The sequence below is a fragment of the Aristolochia californica genome, unplaced genomic scaffold (assembly GCF_029961685.1).
Source record: "Aristolochia californica isolate CCGP_79_NKW_82.1479 unplaced genomic scaffold, dmAriCali1.0.hap1 SCAF_10, whole genome shotgun sequence".
NCBI lineage: Eukaryota > Viridiplantae > Streptophyta > Magnoliopsida > Piperales > Aristolochiaceae > Aristolochia > Aristolochia californica.
In genome coordinates, this window is record NW_027181771.1 from 5,620,852 (window position 1) to 5,638,371 (window position 17,520).

At 35.3% G+C, this 17,520-nt stretch overlaps 1 protein-coding gene across 1 annotated transcript; it reads left to right on the plus strand.

The window, feature by feature from the left end:
• Positions 1-6,171: 6,171 nt before the first annotated feature.
• Positions 6,172-9,072, plus strand: LOC137934554 (heat shock 70 kDa protein 4-like). The gene is made up of 2 exons (XM_068778971.1): positions 6,172-6,493; positions 7,121-9,072. Exons 1-2 carry the CDS (start codon positions 6,280-6,282, stop codon positions 8,854-8,856), a joined length of 1,950 nt encoding a protein of 649 aa, XP_068635072.1. The 5' UTR covers positions 6,172-6,279; the 3' UTR covers positions 8,857-9,072.
• Positions 9,073-17,520: the final 8,448 nt, after the last annotated feature.

Here is a 17,520-nt window from a genome sequence, read left to right on the forward strand (position 1 = left end):
CTATTTAAAAGTTTCCTAGGGAAACTAGACATTTTCAACCATTATACAAAATCCTACCTTACAACATACTAGATAATAGGTCATGCTCATACTATTGACAGAGCATTGACTTCCTTCTTGATTTTGTTGATAACAAAACATAATTGTGCTAATTGCAGATCTAGTATTTCAGATACTTTTCCTTCGAAAAACATCAATTTCAAGGTCTAAAACATCTAATCGATACAAGCTTCTCAAAGACCTCAAACTCCATGGAATGTCAAAGAACTCTTGAAGAAGTACCCTCAGAAAATGAAGAAAAATTGAAAATTAGAGTTTTAGGAATCATTGAGAAATGTCAAAAACTTAGTATGTGAGTCCACTTCTTCCAAAACTTGAGGTACAATGCAAATTTGGAGCTTTAGAACATATTTTGCATTCAAACATTGTTTTACAGATGCATACATACTTTTTATAAATGTTAGAATCACTTAGGATCATGAACTCTCATGCTTTAAAAATCCACATGATGAACTAATACTGGAATGATCGATCGACTTCTACTATTGATCAATCAACTAGAAGTGCACAGGCCAAAAATATAAAGCATGATCAATCAACCAAGATCAATTTATCGATCATTCCGAACATGGCCAATATGTGCTATAGAGCATGATCGATTAACCCGTTTGGACTGATCAATCAACCCATTTGGATAGATAAATCAATACTGTATAGGCAAAATAAATTCATGTTGATTAATTTATCAACTTGAGAGACTGATTGATAATACAAAACTTTGACACTCAGGACATAAAGCATGATTGATCATAATAAGGTCATTGATCGATCATACCATGTACATTGATCGATCAACTTAAAATATCAGACCCAACAGGAAGATATTGATCGATCATACAATCGATTAATAAGTCACATTCTAATAGAAAAATAGTCGTTACACACTATTGATTTATCATCCACTTTACACTGATCGATCAATTTACACTTAACTTTTTGCAAAAGGGCAAAAACTAACTAGTTTGGCTTGGAGAACTTATAAATACCTCACCAAACCTCCCATTGAGAAGTTAATGAGCTTCTATTTGCATATCTACTAACATTTATTCTCAATCTCTTGAAATTCTATCTAAAGTGCATTTTTGTGAGTTTTCTTACAAAATTCCATTCTCCTTTCTCATACCATCTCCTTTATATACATCATAGTCAAACTCCAATATTCTATATTTTGGTACAAAGGCTAGAAGTTTGGATCTGAAAGGAGAAGTTTTTCTCTCCAATTGATAAGGGTGTAAGTTTTACCTTTCTTTTGTATTTTTTATTTGTGATAGGTTCATCTCGAACCTCTAGAAATAAAGGATCTTGCTAGAGTTAGAATCTAGCTAATCTCTTGGTGACTGGATTGTAATTCATGTATTTGAGGATAAATGTGGCTTAAAAGAGAGCCAAAATCTCTTTTGAATAATTCCATCTAATATAGTTAAATTAGTGGAATTTCCCAAGCACATGTTCCTGGGCGGTGAATACCAATAGGAGAACATCGTTAACAAAATATTTGGTGTCAATTTTGTGATGTGTGAATTTATACGTTTTTACTTTGCATGTTTGCTTGATTCATAATTCCATGCCTTGAGTTTTTAAAATTTTAATTCTCAATTAACCACCCTCTTGAAAAACCACTTGGGGGCCAACAATTGGTATCAAAGCGCAAAAACTTGATTTTGAAATTCAATCAAGATGGTATCTCAAGACAAATTGCTCTTCAATCGTCCTGCTCTACTCAATGGTGTAAATTATAGATATTGAAAGGTATGCATTCAATTCTTCCTCCAACCCATGGATTGGGAAATTTGGCATGTGACTAAGAGTGACCCTTTTGAAGTTCAAAAGTTAGAAAATGATATTATAGTCACAAAAGACTTCATTGAGCTGACTAGGGAAGATAAAGAGCAGCTCAAAACAAGCTTTAGGGTCGTCAACTAGTTGTTGTGTGCCTTAGGACCAAATGAGTTTGTTGTGGTTCTGGGTTAAGTACCTATGCCTTCCGCTCCTAATCGCCTGGTCTTTTGGGTAATATTGGTTAGGTGCTCAATATTTGGTATCAGAGCAGGTGTTACGTCGTGAGTTCGAATCCCGATGTTCGAAGAGTCTTGAGCGATGAGAGTCCTACAAGGAGGGGGCGACCTGCAGAAACTAGAGTGGGCCGTCGTATGAGTGGGCTGCCGTGGACGTCAGCTCGTGACGGTGGGTGTGATGTTATGGTCCTGGGTTAAGTACTTGGCTTTCCGCTACCTAATATGTCGGTCTTTTGGGTAGTATTGGCTAGGTGCTTAACAAAGTTTAATCAGGTCTCCACATGTAAGATTGCAAAAGAAATATGGGATAAATTAGAGGTCACATGTGCAGGTACCAGTGGCGTCAAGCACTCTAGGATTAGTTTATTAATTGCCCAATATGATGTGTATAAAATAAAATCAGGTGAATCAATAGCTGAAATGAACTCTAGGTCACTCATATCATAAACGAATTGAACATTCTAGGAGAGGAGATTTCTCTCTATAGGCAAACTGACAAACTTCTCGAGGTACTTCCAAAGTCATGAGACATGAGAATGACTATCATTTGTGAGAATGCTAACTTTAGGACGATGAACTCGGAATAACTTTTTGGATTTCTTTTTGTTTATGAGATGGAACCTCAAGAAGTAGAGGAAGAGCAACTTAAAAGAAAAAAAAAAACTCATTCTCTTAAGGCCAAAGCTAGTGCGGAAAAATGATTCTAGTGAAGAGAACTTTGATGAGGTGAACTAGACATCTATAAATAATGTATAAAAAGAATATTTTTTTTATAAAAGACCAATTAGAACTCAAAATGAAAAATCATTTAAGAAAACTGATTTTTTTTTTTTTTTTTTGAATGTGGTAAACCAGGGCATAGAAGGAACAAATGCCCAAACTTGGAAGGAAGAACACCATCCTCAAGCAAAGATCCAAAGAACAAGAAGAAGAAAGTCTAAATCTTGGCTTGGGATGCTATGGAAGATGAGTCCAACTATTCCGATGAAGAAAATAATGATGTAGAACTTATGGCTATTGAAGATGATGAAAAGTCTATGACTTTGGAAGAGGTAAGTGATTCAAATTATGAAAATGAAATAAAATTTGTTTTAGAGAAATCAATTCATAGTCTAATAAATGTAACAAATATATAATGCTCAAAGATAGGAGACTGCAAAGCTCAAGGAGAAGCTTATTGCCTTTAAGGTAGCAAATAAAAGTCATATGGCAATGCTTCAAGGCAAAGTGGGTTGGAAGACAAGTTATCATGTGATAAACTTGCTTTTGAAAAGAAGAACATTGAATTAGAACAACGAGTCAAATCTTTATCACAAAACACTAAGGAGGAAAGTTGGGAAGAACAAGAAAAGATAAATCAAGAAGTTCACTCTCATTCCTCATATTCGATGCACTATTGCAATGAAGTGGGTTATTATGCCGACATTTGTCAAATAAAAAAGGCAAATGGCATAAAACAACTTTGGATACCTAAAACAACTAAAAGGATTGTGGAAAGCCACAAAACCTTGGGCAAACAAGTTTGAATGCCTAAATCACCCAGTGCTTCAAATCTTATCCCAAAGGGTCCCAACTTAAAATGGATCTCTAAGGTTAAATCTCTTGTGATGTAGGTTTTTCTCTAAGCCAAGGCATCGAAAAACATTTGGATTTTTGATAACGGGTGCTAGAGGCACATGACAAGTGATAACAAGGAGTTCATAGAACTCAAACCGAAAGACAATGGTCATGTAACATTTGGAGATAATACAAAGGAATTGGTAAAATCGATACCTCAACCTCTTTCATATCCGAAGTCTATTATGTAGAAGGGTTGATGCATAATTTACTTTGCATTAGCCAATTTTGTGACAAAGGTAACAAAGTCTCATTTGAAAAGGACAAATGCTTATTAAAGAACGAAAACTGTTGGAAGACACCTCGAAGTGGCATCAATGTAATTACCTTCCCCACATCAAAGAGGTGGCAAAAAAGTTAATCTAAAGATCTTCTCATAAGGATGATACAAGGCTATAATTATCTAAGAAGATGTATGCCTTATTATGTCTTTTCCTTTTCAAAGCTTATAACCCTTAGGGCATTGTAGTAATTGTAAACTTCCTTTCACAATTATAAATGGACTCTCAAGGCATGGGGTAGATCATTAAGTCTCCTCTCTCCTCTCTCAAATTTGTCATTAGAATTGTCTCCTCCCCCAAGCTCTCTATCTCTCCATATCTCTAGCTAAGTTCTCTCTTCTTTCTCTATTCTCCTTTCTTCTCTTCCTTTTCTTCCTCTCCTCTTTCACTACCTTGGTTGAGGACCTTGTCATGGGATCCTATATTCAACATGGTATCAAAGCAATAGATGTAGGATTTGCACATCAAGATAAAAATTTGAAAGGCTCTATTGGTCAAGCCTCACGTAGAGTTCTTATTGGTGATAAGTTCTTTATCCCTATAAAATGGTGATTATGCTCAATTTTTATTCCCCTTGCAAGACCGACTGTGTTATTGCTCTCTTGCATATTATGCTGATATTTGTAGTTTGAATTTTAGTATAAATCAAGGTTCACAATATATTTCAATGGCGTCCAAGTTTATTATGAATTAAGCTTGTTGTTCTACCCTTTTTTGAGTTATTATATCAGTTAAGTTGCTGATCCGATTGACTCTTTCCAAAGAGACTCGTTAAAAGATTGTTTGAGAGGGTGCCGAGAAGGACTTTTTTTTAATAAGGTTGCTAGTCATTGAAATAGGTTTTTGGTATTTCATTGGTTGTCTTACCCTCTCTAGTATCTTACCTAAAAGATTTGAGGGAAAAAGAGAAAAAAAGGGTCAAAGAAGGTATGATTCTATCATCCAAAGCTGACACATAATTAGAGAAGGAAAGTTTCCTTTGTAAAGCTATCCAAAAATTGTTTGTTTTAATGAAGAAAGTGTTAGGTATGATTCTATCATCCAACAACTCCACCACCAACAACACAACCATGTGGCCCAACCAATGAAACACTTCTAAAATTTGGGGAAAACCGAAGTCGAAGGGTGAAATCGAAGCCGAATCGAAGAAATTGACACCGAAATGTCAAAAATAAAAGAAAATCAAAATCAAAATGGGAAAAATTGAATGAAATCAGGAGGTGTTTTGGGAGAAAAAAGAATAGAGACCGGGAGAAGGGAGTGAGATGTTGAAAGGGAGAAGAGAGGGAGAAGAGAGGGATAAGAGAGAGGGAGAAGCGAGTGGGAGTTTGAGAGGGAGAAGAGAGAGAGAGAAAGAGAGAGAGAGGCCAAGAGAACGTTCGTAGCGAGAGGGAGAAAGGAAAAGGAGGCCGAGAGGGAGGAGGGAGAAGGGAGAAGCGAGAGGGAAGACAAAAATTTTGGAGGAAGAAGAGACGAGAGAAGGAGACCGAGAGAGGGAAGAGTGCGGGAGAGAGACTGAAAACAAATATTTCAACGAGGGTTTGAGACGTCCCACCTACTTCATCCGGATAATTTGTAATACACTACGGAATCAGATTCCTAAAATTAAACCGTGGAGATAATTTTCGGGTTCATCTGATTCATTAGCATGAATCAGGCACTAATACTCCACTAACAACGTCAGGAGATGAACTGAATATAATAAGCTTAAAGTTCATCTCCATACGTCAAGTTTGACTAACCCCTCCTAGAGAAACAAAGTCTTAAGTCAATTGGATTTTATCCTTTAAATTGGGCAGAGAACTGGGTCAAATTAACTCAGTTTAGTTGAACCTGTCAATCATCTAGCCTGATCGTACTCGGTTAATCTGGTGTATGCTGTCAATTGGACATTATGTGAAAGAAGAGTTTCGAAAATTGCGACCACACGCCTCATCCGTGTGGGACCACTTGCATGGACGGCTAGGCTAGTCTTCTTTACTAAGAAAAGCAAAAGGCGCCAAGCGCCAAACCACAACCAAAAGGATAACAGACGAATAGTAATTAAGACCACGATGATTCCCAGTGGAATCCCTCCCGATTCCAACGTCATCTTGTCCGTCTGTAAAAGTCAGATCGACGGACATTAGATAATAGAGACTTCTAGAAACTCTTGACTTTAGCTCTATATATTCACGCTCTCGTTTCCTTGCCGAAACCCTAACTTTTTCCCTAATCTTCTTCTTCGCCTTCTATTGCATATAGTCTTGTTTAGCCCTTCTTTCTGAGTCTCCCCATTTGTCAATTCTTTTGAATTCTTTTCTGTGATGGCGGGTAAGGGTGAAGGTCCGGCAATCGGAATCGATCTCGGTACTACCTACTCGTGCGTTGGTGTATGGCAGCACGATCGTGTTGAGATCATTGCCAATGATCAAGGCAATCGGACGACTCCTTCTTATGTTGCTTTCACTGATACCGAGCGTTTGATCGGAGACGCAGCCAAGAATCAGGTGGCTATGAACCCTACCAACACCGTTTTTGGTAAGTGTTCTATCATGTTTTTGCGTTCTAGATGCAGATGTAACGTTTCTTAATTTTTTTACTGTATACTTAGTGGCCGGTGGCGAGTTGTTGAATCTTGTTTCGTGAGGATCTAATCTTTTTTTTTTTTTTTTTATTATCTGTTTTGTAACGGATATATGTTCGAGAATAACTTCGGTTGGTGTGTGAAGGAGATTCTGAATTTCTTACAAGGATGATTTGTTTTTAGTTGCTCGATCCTCATGTTTTGGCGTTGTTGTTCTGTCTTTGTATGATGCATGAATGGTGTGTGTAGTGGATCAGTGATAGAAAGACAATGATATAGGACAACAGAGACTTTTCAAATTTCGTTTGTTTATCACTTATTGAGATTTTTCTATATAAAAATTGAGGTTTGGTGTTATAACTGATTTGTTTCTGAAGGTTTTAGCAAATATTGCGTAGTCTTGTTAATTTGAGTTATTTGTGCCTATTTCGCACGCTTACTGGCAACCATTCCGATCTGGTTGGAATTGTATCGTATTCCATGGTCTTTTCAGCATGTATTCAATTTGCAACATTACTCTCGTGGAAACCTTTTCTATTATGTTGCATGCTTTAAACTCTTAGCGATTTCTTTTTTTTCAGATGCTAAGCGTTTGATTGGTAGGAGAATCAACGATGCCTCTGTTCAGAGTGATATTAAGCTCTGGCCTTTTAAGGTCATTGCTGGACCAGGTGACAAGCCTATGATAATCGTTTCTTACAAGGGCGAGGATAAGCAATTTTCTGCCGAGGAGATTTCTTCCATGGTCCTCATGAAGATGAGGGAGATTGCGGAAGCTTTCCTAGGCTTTCATGTTAAGAACGCCGTTGTCACAGTACCTGCATACTTCAACGATTCTCAGCGTCAGGCTACCAAGGATGCAGGAGTTATTGCTGGCCTCAATGTAATGCGAATCATTAATGAGCCTACAGCTGCTGCCATTGCCTATGGCCTTGATAAAAAGGCTGAAAGTGTTGGTGAGAAGAACGTCCTTATCTTTGATCTAGGTGGCGGGACATTTGATGTCTCTCTGCTTACAATTGAAGAGGGAATTTTTGAAGTCAAGGCCACTGCTGGAGATACTCACCTTGGAGGTGAGGATTTTGATAATAGGATGGTGAATCACTTTGTCCAGGAGTTTAAGAGGAAGAGCAAGAAGGATATCACTGGCAACCCCAGGGCTCTGAGGCGTTTAAGAACTTCTTGCGAGAGGGCTAAGAGAACCCTCTCGTCTACTGCTCAGACAACAATTGAGATTGATTCCCTCTTTGAGGGTATCGATTTCTATACCACCATCACCCGTGCTAGGTTTGAGGAACTGAACATGGATCTCTTCAGGAAGTGCATGGAGCCTGTTGAGAAGTGCTTGAGGGATGCTAAGATGGATAAGAGTAGTATTCATGATGTTGTTCTGGTCGGTGGTTCTACTAGAATTCCCAAGGTCCAGCAGTTGTTGCAGGACTTCTTTAATGGGAAAGAGCTCTGCAAGAGCATCAACCCTGACGAGGCTGTTGCTTATGGTGCTGCCGTTCAGGCAGCAATTTTAAGTGGCGAGGGTAACGAGAAGGTGCAAGATCTGTTGCTTCTCGATGTCACCCCTCTCTCTCTTGGGCTAGAGACTGCTGGAGGAGTCATGACAGTCTTGATTCCAAGGAACACCACCATTCCTACGAAGAAGGAACAAGTGTTCTCTACCTACTCAGACAACCAGCCCGGTGTTCTCATACAGGTGTTTGAGGGCGAGAGGACAAGAACAAGAGATAATAATCTCTTGGGCAAGTTTGAGCTATCCGGCATTCCTCCTGCTCCTAGGGGTGTTCCCCAGATTACGGTCTGCTTTGATATTGACGCCAATGGTATTTTGAATGTCTCTGCGGAGGACAAGACCACAGGGCAGAAGAACAAGATCACCATCACCAATGACAAGGGAAGGCTGAGCAAGGAAGACATTGAAAAGATGGTTCAGGAAGCTGAGAAGTACAAGTCTGAGGACGAGGAGCACAAGAAGAAGGTAGAATCCAAGAATGCGTTGGAGAACTATGCCTACAACATGAGGAATACTGTCAAGGATGAGAAGATCGGGTCGAAGCTTGATGCGGTTGACAAGAAAAAGATCGAAGATGCTATTGAGGCAGCCATTCAGTGGCTAGACAGCAACCAGCTTGCGGAGGCTGACGAATTTGACGACAAAATGAAGGAGCTGGAGAGCATCTGCAACCCAATCATTGCCAAGATGTACCAGGGTGCTGGTGCTGGTGCTGATATGCCAGGTGGCATGGACGAGGATGCTCCAGCCGGCGGTAGCGGTGCTGGGCCAAAGATCGAGGAAGTTGATTAAGCCAATGAGCATTTCTTGTCTTTTTATGTTTAAGGGATCGTCATATTTCTCTGAACAATGTTATTCTTCCGTTGCTGGAGAAGTTATTTTACTATTGTTCCAGCAAGATTTTGTGGTGTGTTATATAGGACTTTTGTGCAAGTTTAGTCTTTGAAAGATGTAGAACCTCCTCGTATAGGACTTATGGAGTAAATATAGTGTCTAGTTTTTGTTAAATTTATTTCATTCTTTAGGGGAATATCTACTGTTTCACCTTTTCGGCCTTAGCAATTTAGTCGTTGGACCTGAGCGATGAAGAGTCCTCCAAAAGCTAATCCTAAAACAAAAGTTTTAGGTCCATTATGAATGTGATTGTGAACCACGCAGGTCCACAGAATACACCCTCCTTGATTGTTACAATAATATACTCTCTGCAATCGATTTCCCCAGTACAAATCCTTGCGTCCACAATGTGTCTTTCCTCCATCCAAACCTTTTTTTTTGTTGAAGTATGTTCATCTAGAATGCTATGAGGCGGGAATCAAAAAACACTATCAATAACTCTTTTTGGGGCAATGTGGAATGTTGTCGAGCAAGTATATGAAACATAATCAATTAATAACTATAAGAATAATCAATCATTCGAATTTACAAAAATTTATAGAATGATTGATCAATAATTCATAGGGAGTAAAAAAAATATGGTTGTTGGAGCCTAATGATCCCATCAATGAAAAGTATGATCCATTATCCCTTTAGAGTAGTCTAATGGTTAATTTTGTCATAGAACTTCAAGTATTCAAACTTGTCCCAAAGCATTAAATAAATATTTATTGCAATACCCAAGCTTTCTATAAAGATTTTTGTGCTACAATTTTTTATTTTACCATTTGCTTGAGAAAAAACCCCAAATCTATCCTATTTTCCCAATTCTTTGCACATCTCTTAGCATTTCTAGTTCAATACATATTATATGGCTGGTGCTCAACATATTGGAAGCTAGGGTTTCACTAGAAGTTGGCTCTCTCTCTAAATAAAAGGGGTGAGTTTTATTTGTCTCTTTTGTATTTTTATTTTTTTCACAAAAGTTTTCTTAAAACTTGAATCTAAAAGGGGAATGCCCATTAGATCCAAAATCTCTTTGTACATGGGTACTACACTTGACATAAAGAAAGTCACTAAATCTCTTTGTACTTTTGGTAGTAGAGCATATTAATGAATTGTTCCTAATCAAGGGTTTTTTTTTAGTGGTGATTACTATAAGGGAACAATGAAAAGAAAAAAATGTTTGCCTCCTTATTATTGTGTACGTAATAGTACTTTTATTCATTTATTTAATTTGATTGCACTCTAGACACTTAAAATTTTAATGTAGTACTTAATTCATCCCTCTCTTTCCCTTGAGATGCTACTCGGGCCAACAATTGGTATATGAGTAGATTTAAAAGAGTTTGAGTTAAGATCTTCCATATTTTAGGTGAATTGATCTCGTGATTTCTAAAGATAAGATGCTTCTTCCTGAAAGACGATAAACCACCTATATTTAATGGAACAAATTATGCCTTTTAAAATATAAGAATGAAATTCTTACTTCACTTAATGAATTGGGACATTTGATAGGTCACAAAAAAGGGCTTTTTGATATTCACAAAATAATTGCATGATAAAATATTTTGGTGAATTCATTAAGGAAATTAAGGAGCAACTTAGGACCAAGTCAAAAGTAATCAACTTAATCGTATGTGCCTGGGGTTCTATGAGTTCAATAGGGTTTTTCACTTGTAAACCAACCAAGGAAATATGGGACAAGTTAGAGGTGACTCATGAGGGAGCCACTGCTACTAAAACTTTTAGAATCAACCTATGAGTTGCCCAGTATGATGAATTAAAGAGGAAATTGGGTGAAACTATACCTGATATATAATCTAGGTTTTCTCACATTATCAATGAACTAAACATTCTAGTTGAGAAAATTTTCTTCTATAACAAGAACGACAAGTTTCTTAAGGCTCCTTCTACATCATGGGACATATGAAAGACAACCATGAGAGAAAATGTTGATTTTAGGACCATAAGCTCAAAGGAACTACTAGGTATCCTTTTAACATATGAAATGGAATCGAAAGAAAACAAGGAAGAACCTTCTGGGAGGAAAACATTGTACTAAAAGAATGGCTTAAGTGAGGGGAGCTTTGGTAAAGTGAGCTTCAACATGATGTATTTTAAAAAAATGTTTAAAAAGAAGAAAAACTTTTGGATAGGTCATAGAAAAGGTCGTGTAGATAAATCTTTTAAAATGACTGGCATTATCATAACTCAAACTATTTTTCAAAATTTAATATTTTCATAAATAAAATTATATAATAAATTTGGAAATTAATCACAAATCAATCAGAAAAAATCTTGATTAGTCTTTTATTTTTTAAATTAAGGAAATTTGAATCCTTAATTAAGGATTCAAATTATCCTTCTTGATCCTATTAGTAGGCTTGTATTGATGTCCATTTCAACTTGATTTAATAAAAATTCTCCCTCTTTTTTTTTCTGTCTATGGATTAGGCTCCTAGGATTGAACCACATAAAGTTAGTTTGTGTCTTTTATCCCTTTCATCTTTAATTTCATTTTCACTTAAAAATCTTTCATGTTATTAGACCCAAAGGCATGATTTTGGTTATGGATGAAATGTTATTAGCCTTTTGTTTCATTAAAATCCATTGATAAATGATGTTAAAATTGGAAGTTTTATTCTTTTTGCATTAAAACTCATTAGCTTGCAGATCAGGTATCAAAAACTGGCTCCAGCGCTGCAATCGTGCTCATACCAATTATGATGGTACTAGATCCTTAGCACTTAACCATGTGTCAATCCAATGCATAGTTTTGGATTCGCTTTGACTACTAACAGAAAATCTGCTAATATACACCACATCCCCTCCATTATTTGTAAGACATTCCACTTTTCAGATATGTATGTATCTGATGCATAGATCCAACACACGATCTGAATAGAAGATCTGACCTGTTTCGCTATCTGTTTATTGTTTTTGGTATGGTTTTCTCATTTTTTGCCCGAATTGAACCATCTTGGTTCAAAGAAAAATAATCCTATGTCCCTTTTTTTTTTTCAATTTTTATGAATTTTCATCATTTTTTCTAAAAAATCTATATTTATTATTTTAAAAAGGGAATGATTGAGAAGAGATTTATGGGTTATGGTCCCCCTCCACAACCATAACCAAATTATCCATTAGCCATTCATCGCACCATCAACGATGTTAAGCAAAACGAAACTCACTTCCACAAGATGAAGGCTCTATCCTGTGGCACAATAAGTTGTATTTAAGAGAGAAATTATTTTTTTTAAATTATATATTTTGGAATTAAAATTATGTCATAAATTAGGAAATTAATGACATGTCATGATTTCCTAAAATCAAGAAAAATATTGATTTATTTTTTATTTTTTAAATTAAGAAAATTCTAATCCTTAATTTAAGGATTCAAATTATCCTTTTTTAGCCTCTATATAGGCTTGTATTTATGTAAATTTCATCCCGATTCAATAAAAATTCTCCCTCTTTCTTTCCATTCGTAGATGAGGCTCATAGGGTTGAATCACATAAAATTAGTTTGTGCCTTTTGTTCCTTACATCTTCAATTTCCTTTTTGCTTTAAAATCTTTCAAATTTAGCGTCCACAAGCAAGGATCTCAAGAAGAAAAAAGATGAAAGTTTTGATCTTAGGTTGGGATACCTTAGAAATTGAATCCAACCATTTTAAAGATGATGAAAGTAATGTGATCTCATGGTGTTGAAGAACAAGTATGGAAGAGTCCAACATGACTCTGACAACAATAAGTCTTAGAGAGTTATATTTAATACGGTGTTAGTCTTCTATTTATGTTCATTTGTTCAATTTTTTAGTACTTATCTTTTAGTGTTTAACTGGAACAAAAGTTAGTTTAATTTTAATTAGATTATATTGGTTTCCTCTATTATCAATAGAGGCTCATTGTACTAAAATTACAACAAGTCGGTGAAATATTTCTCTTTTTCATAAATTCACATGGTATCGGAGCGGGTTTTGTGTGTTAACTTGGTCAACCCATAGAGATAATGTGATTTTTTCCAGTTTATCATCTCTAGTAGTCTAGGTTTGTTGCCTTGGTATTTGTACCTCCATACTGAAATTTTTATATTCTAATTTATATATTTGTGAAATTTCTTTTAGTCTACTTTCCAATTCAAAAAGAATTTTGGCAATCAAATTTTTCTACAAAGAGAAATTGATATTTGAAGTAGCAGAAATCTGATAGTAGGAGAAGATTGAGTAGGGCAGAAAACTTCAATTTTTGAGGCATTTTATGATATCAAGAATGAGGAGAATTATATGTCAAAAGAAATATATGTAAGTTTTTCTAATCTACCAAACCAATTCTAAATCAGATTTTTCTAGAGGGAGATATCAATATCGGAAGAGTCAATGGTTATTCTGGCCAAAGAAGAAAGAGAACTCAGTTCGATCAGATTGCAATCCAAAATCTATCAAATTCTTTCTCTTAAAAGAAGTACATTTATGAAAGAATATTATACTTCAAGGAAACATATCAAAGTCTAGTTTCATGAATAAGTTTAATGTCAATCTGATCTATTTGCAAGAAGATACTTTCATTGGAGTAGGCAAGGATCATGTTACAAAATGAAACATATCAAACGGTCATAAAGATTCAAGAATGAAGTTGTTTATGTGAAATTACGTATCAGGTTAAAGCTCTTTGAGTCTAGTTTCTTCAAAAATAAACCTTTTGTGATTCTAAACTGTATTGTGGGAGATATCAATATCAGTAGTACTAAAAGTCAATTCAACCATCTACTTTTCTTATTTTCTCTCCTATTATCTGTCCATGCATTGACATGAATTGAATTTCCTTTTCTCTTAGAGTCCTAGTTTTTTAGGCAAATATCTCTTCTAATTAGAGATTTTTGGTCAGTCTTAATCATTCCATGATGTGCTCGTTTAAGGTATGAGATATCCTACTTTGGTGTTGTTTTTAATTTTTTACATTTTTTTTACTGTAGAATTTAGGATCTCATGAAAGGAACTTTAGATCAACAAGAAAGAAGAAGAAGAGACAAGGAGAAGAGAAGAAGAAGAACGTGGAAGGAGTGAGTTTGGATTAAGGGAGAAGAGGGTTACGTCAAAAAGAAAAATGAGGGTTGGACGAATTTGTGGAAAGAAAGGAGAGTGCTTCAAATGCCCTACCTCTTAGCCAATGCCTTTATTTATAGTTTTACAATGCCCTTAGGGCTTCAACTTGATAAAACAAAAGACATAAAAGGAGCACATATTTACACTTCTATGCCATCTTTATGGAAAGTACCATATTTTACACATATGCTACTCCTTTGACGTGTGAGCTTCTTGTCTTGAGCTCGTGGGCTTGAACCCATCTTCCAACAGTTACTTGGTGTATCTTCCGCATTGTCATCTTCAAAAAATTGTGGTCATCCCCAAAAAGTTATACGTGGTAAATTTATTAATTTCTACCATTATAATCTTCCCTATTTTTTTTTATTTTAAAAATTTACATTTTAGATTCATTTGGAAAATTTGTTGTTGCATAGTCACCTCCTTTCAATTAAAGTTGTTTTCCTCTAGTATTTCTTCAGTTTATCATCTTGTGTTTCCATCACTTTAGAACAATACCTAAACCCTAAACCTAAAATGTATAGGAGTATGTCCAACATCTTGCTTGAGTCAAGTCTTTTATGCTTCACCCAAAAGGTGATTTGTATTTGAGCTATCAGTGATAAGTCTCTTTGTTGTGCCCTATAGTTGGGCCATTTTTTTGCCTTTAAATTTGACTGGAGTGTGTTTTACACTATGACTTTGATCAGTGTATTGAACTTTGTCAACTAGGAGTGGTTTTCTTCTCCCATATTGTGTTTTGTCTAAGCTGGGTCTCTATGTCCTTGTTATCCCTAATTTGAGAGGGAGAAGTAGAAGTAGAAGTAGAAGTAAAAGAAAGAGATATTTTGTTCTAGATTGTGGTAATTTTTATGCGATCTAAATATTCATGAAAGGGGGAGAACGAAAATGAAGATTTCACATCTATGAAATTTTTTTTAGCCAATGATGATAGAAGACCAAGAATCTTTTTCATTGCATGTTGAAGTTATAAACTCTAGCTTAAGGGGGAGTGTTGAAGATCTAGTATGAAAAAGTCTTACCTGACTCTCATAGCAAGAAGTCTCACAAAACCAGGATTAATATGGTGTAGTTTTAGAAGAGTCTCACAAGAGGAGGTCTCATAAAAGAGTATCAGTGAAAGATGTTTTAGTTATATTAGTCTTCTATTTATGTTCAGTTGTTCAATTGTTCTAGGACTTATCTTTTAATGTTTAACTTTGTGTGCAATTGAGACAAGGGTAGTTTAATTATAATTGGATTCTACTTGTTTTCTCCATTTATCATTGTACCCAAATTACAACAAGTCAAAATAGTATTTCTCTTTTCCAAAAATTCAACACATGACATATAAAAATGATAACTCCACTGCATTAGAAGAGGTAAGTGATTCCAATTATTAATAAAAGTTTTAATTATTGCTAGAAAAATCTATAAGAAGCATGAATAAGTATAAATATAAATGTTATGCCCAAAAAGAAGAAATTACCAAGTTGAAGGGTGAAAATAGCTACTTTTAAAGAATCAATTGATGTCCATATAACCAATGCATATAACCAACGCTTTAAGGAAGCAAGACTTAGTAAGAAAATGGTTTAGTGATAGACCAGCATTTGAAAAGAACTGCATTGAGCTGTAACAAAATATCAAAACTGTTATTTTTTCACAAGAATGCACCAAAATGTACCATAAGAAGGAACAAAGAAGTCATATGCATAATGACATATACATACCTCATGTTACATGCTACTATTACAATCAATTAGGGCACTATGGACATATATGCAGACTTATAAATGGATATAGTGTAAACATGCGTGTCGCTTCCAAAGATAATATTGAATCTAAGAAGCAAATTTGGATACTTAAGGAGAAATGCATTGGCTAATACTTTCCCAAAAAGGGACCCAATTTGATTGAGGCCTTGAAGGGATAATTCTTCATTTTTTTTTTTTTTTTTTGTAGGTTTCACTCCGAGCTAAAACACCAAAGAACATATGGTTTTTTGGATAACGAGTGCTCAAGTCACATGATGGGTGATAAAAATAAATTTGTGGAACTCACATCAAAGGATGGAGGTCATGTAACTTTTGGAGAAAATAGAAAATGTATCATTAGATAAATTAGAAAAATAGATACTCTTAACTCTTATATTTGGGATGTGTATTATGTTAAATGGTCGATGTATGATTGATTTAGTATTATTCAATTTTGTGACAAAGGTAATAAAATTTTTTTGAAAAGAACAAATGCATAATAAAAAATAAAAATGCTGAAATAGTGGTAGTAGGTCATAGAAATAAGAATTTATATGTTGTTAACATTTTTGAATTACCCCCAACTAGTTCTATATGCTTGGGTGTTGAATTAGATGAATCTTTGTTATACCACAAGAAACTAAAAGATGTATTGAAAAATTTGATTAGAAAAGGTCTAGTGAGAAGACTACCAAATCTAACGTTTTGTTGGTCTAGGTGCCTTTGGGGTGGTGGTGGTGGTGTGGGTGTGTGTGTGTGTGGGGGGGGGGGGTTATTAATTTTAAATTAAAAATTTGATGCTTAATTACAAAAATAAAGTAATTAAAATAATAAACAAGCATGCACTATAAAAAACACAAAAATTTTGTTCTTTATGTTCCCCTATTGGTAATCACTGCCCAAGAAACCTTGCTTGGGAAAATTCTACTAATAAGTTATGTTAGCTGAAATTTACAACCCCAAAAGAGATTTTGGCTCTCTTTAAACAAAGAGTAATACCAAATTACACTATGATAAATTTCTTCCACAGTGATTATACAGCTAGATTATATCTCTAGTAGGCCTTTCTTTTGTATATTGAGGTTCTAAACACCTCTACAAGAAATCAACAATAGACAAAAGTAAAAGAAAAAACTTGCACCTTTTTTAATGGGAGAAACAATCTTCTCCTAGTGAGATCCAATTCTCGAATCATTTGAGCCTAAGAGAAGAGATGCTAGAGCTTGAGAAAGCTAGGATACTGAATGATTTTGAGTGAGGTTGAAGAAAATGCAAGAATATAACTATTTTTCTCTCAAAAGTGGGTTTGAAATTTCAAGTAAAAACTTCTTTGAAAGTTTGCGATTTCAAATAAATGCCCAGTTAATGTTGTAAAAGACGTTGGATGTCCTATTTATAAGATTCCCAACCAACTAGTCATTATTTGCTTATTAGCTAACAGATTTATTGATCGAGCACTGGAAAGGTATGATATATCAACCATGTGTACTGGCTATATTGTTTTGGTTCTTTAGGCTTGTTGATCAATCAACATATTTTTAAACTTTTAGAATACCTAGTTAATCAATCAGCCCTACACAATTGATCAATCATGCTTTATAGAGCCGACTATACAAAATTCTAGATGATTTATCAAGCCATAGAGTCTAATCGATCATGCTTTCTAACCTTCTCTGGCAGGATTCTATATGATTTATCATGCTTATCAGAATGATCGATCTTGCTTTATATTGCTTGTCA

Coding starts and splice junctions, on each gene's coding strand:
- LOC137934554 (XM_068778971.1), top strand. CDS start 6,280: ATGGCGGGTAAGGGTGAAGGTCCGGCAATCGGAATCGATCTCGGTACT. Junction 6,494..7,120: donor CCCTACCAACACCGTTTTTG/GTAAGTGTTCTA, acceptor CTTTTTTTTCAG/ATGCTAAGCGTTTGATTGGT.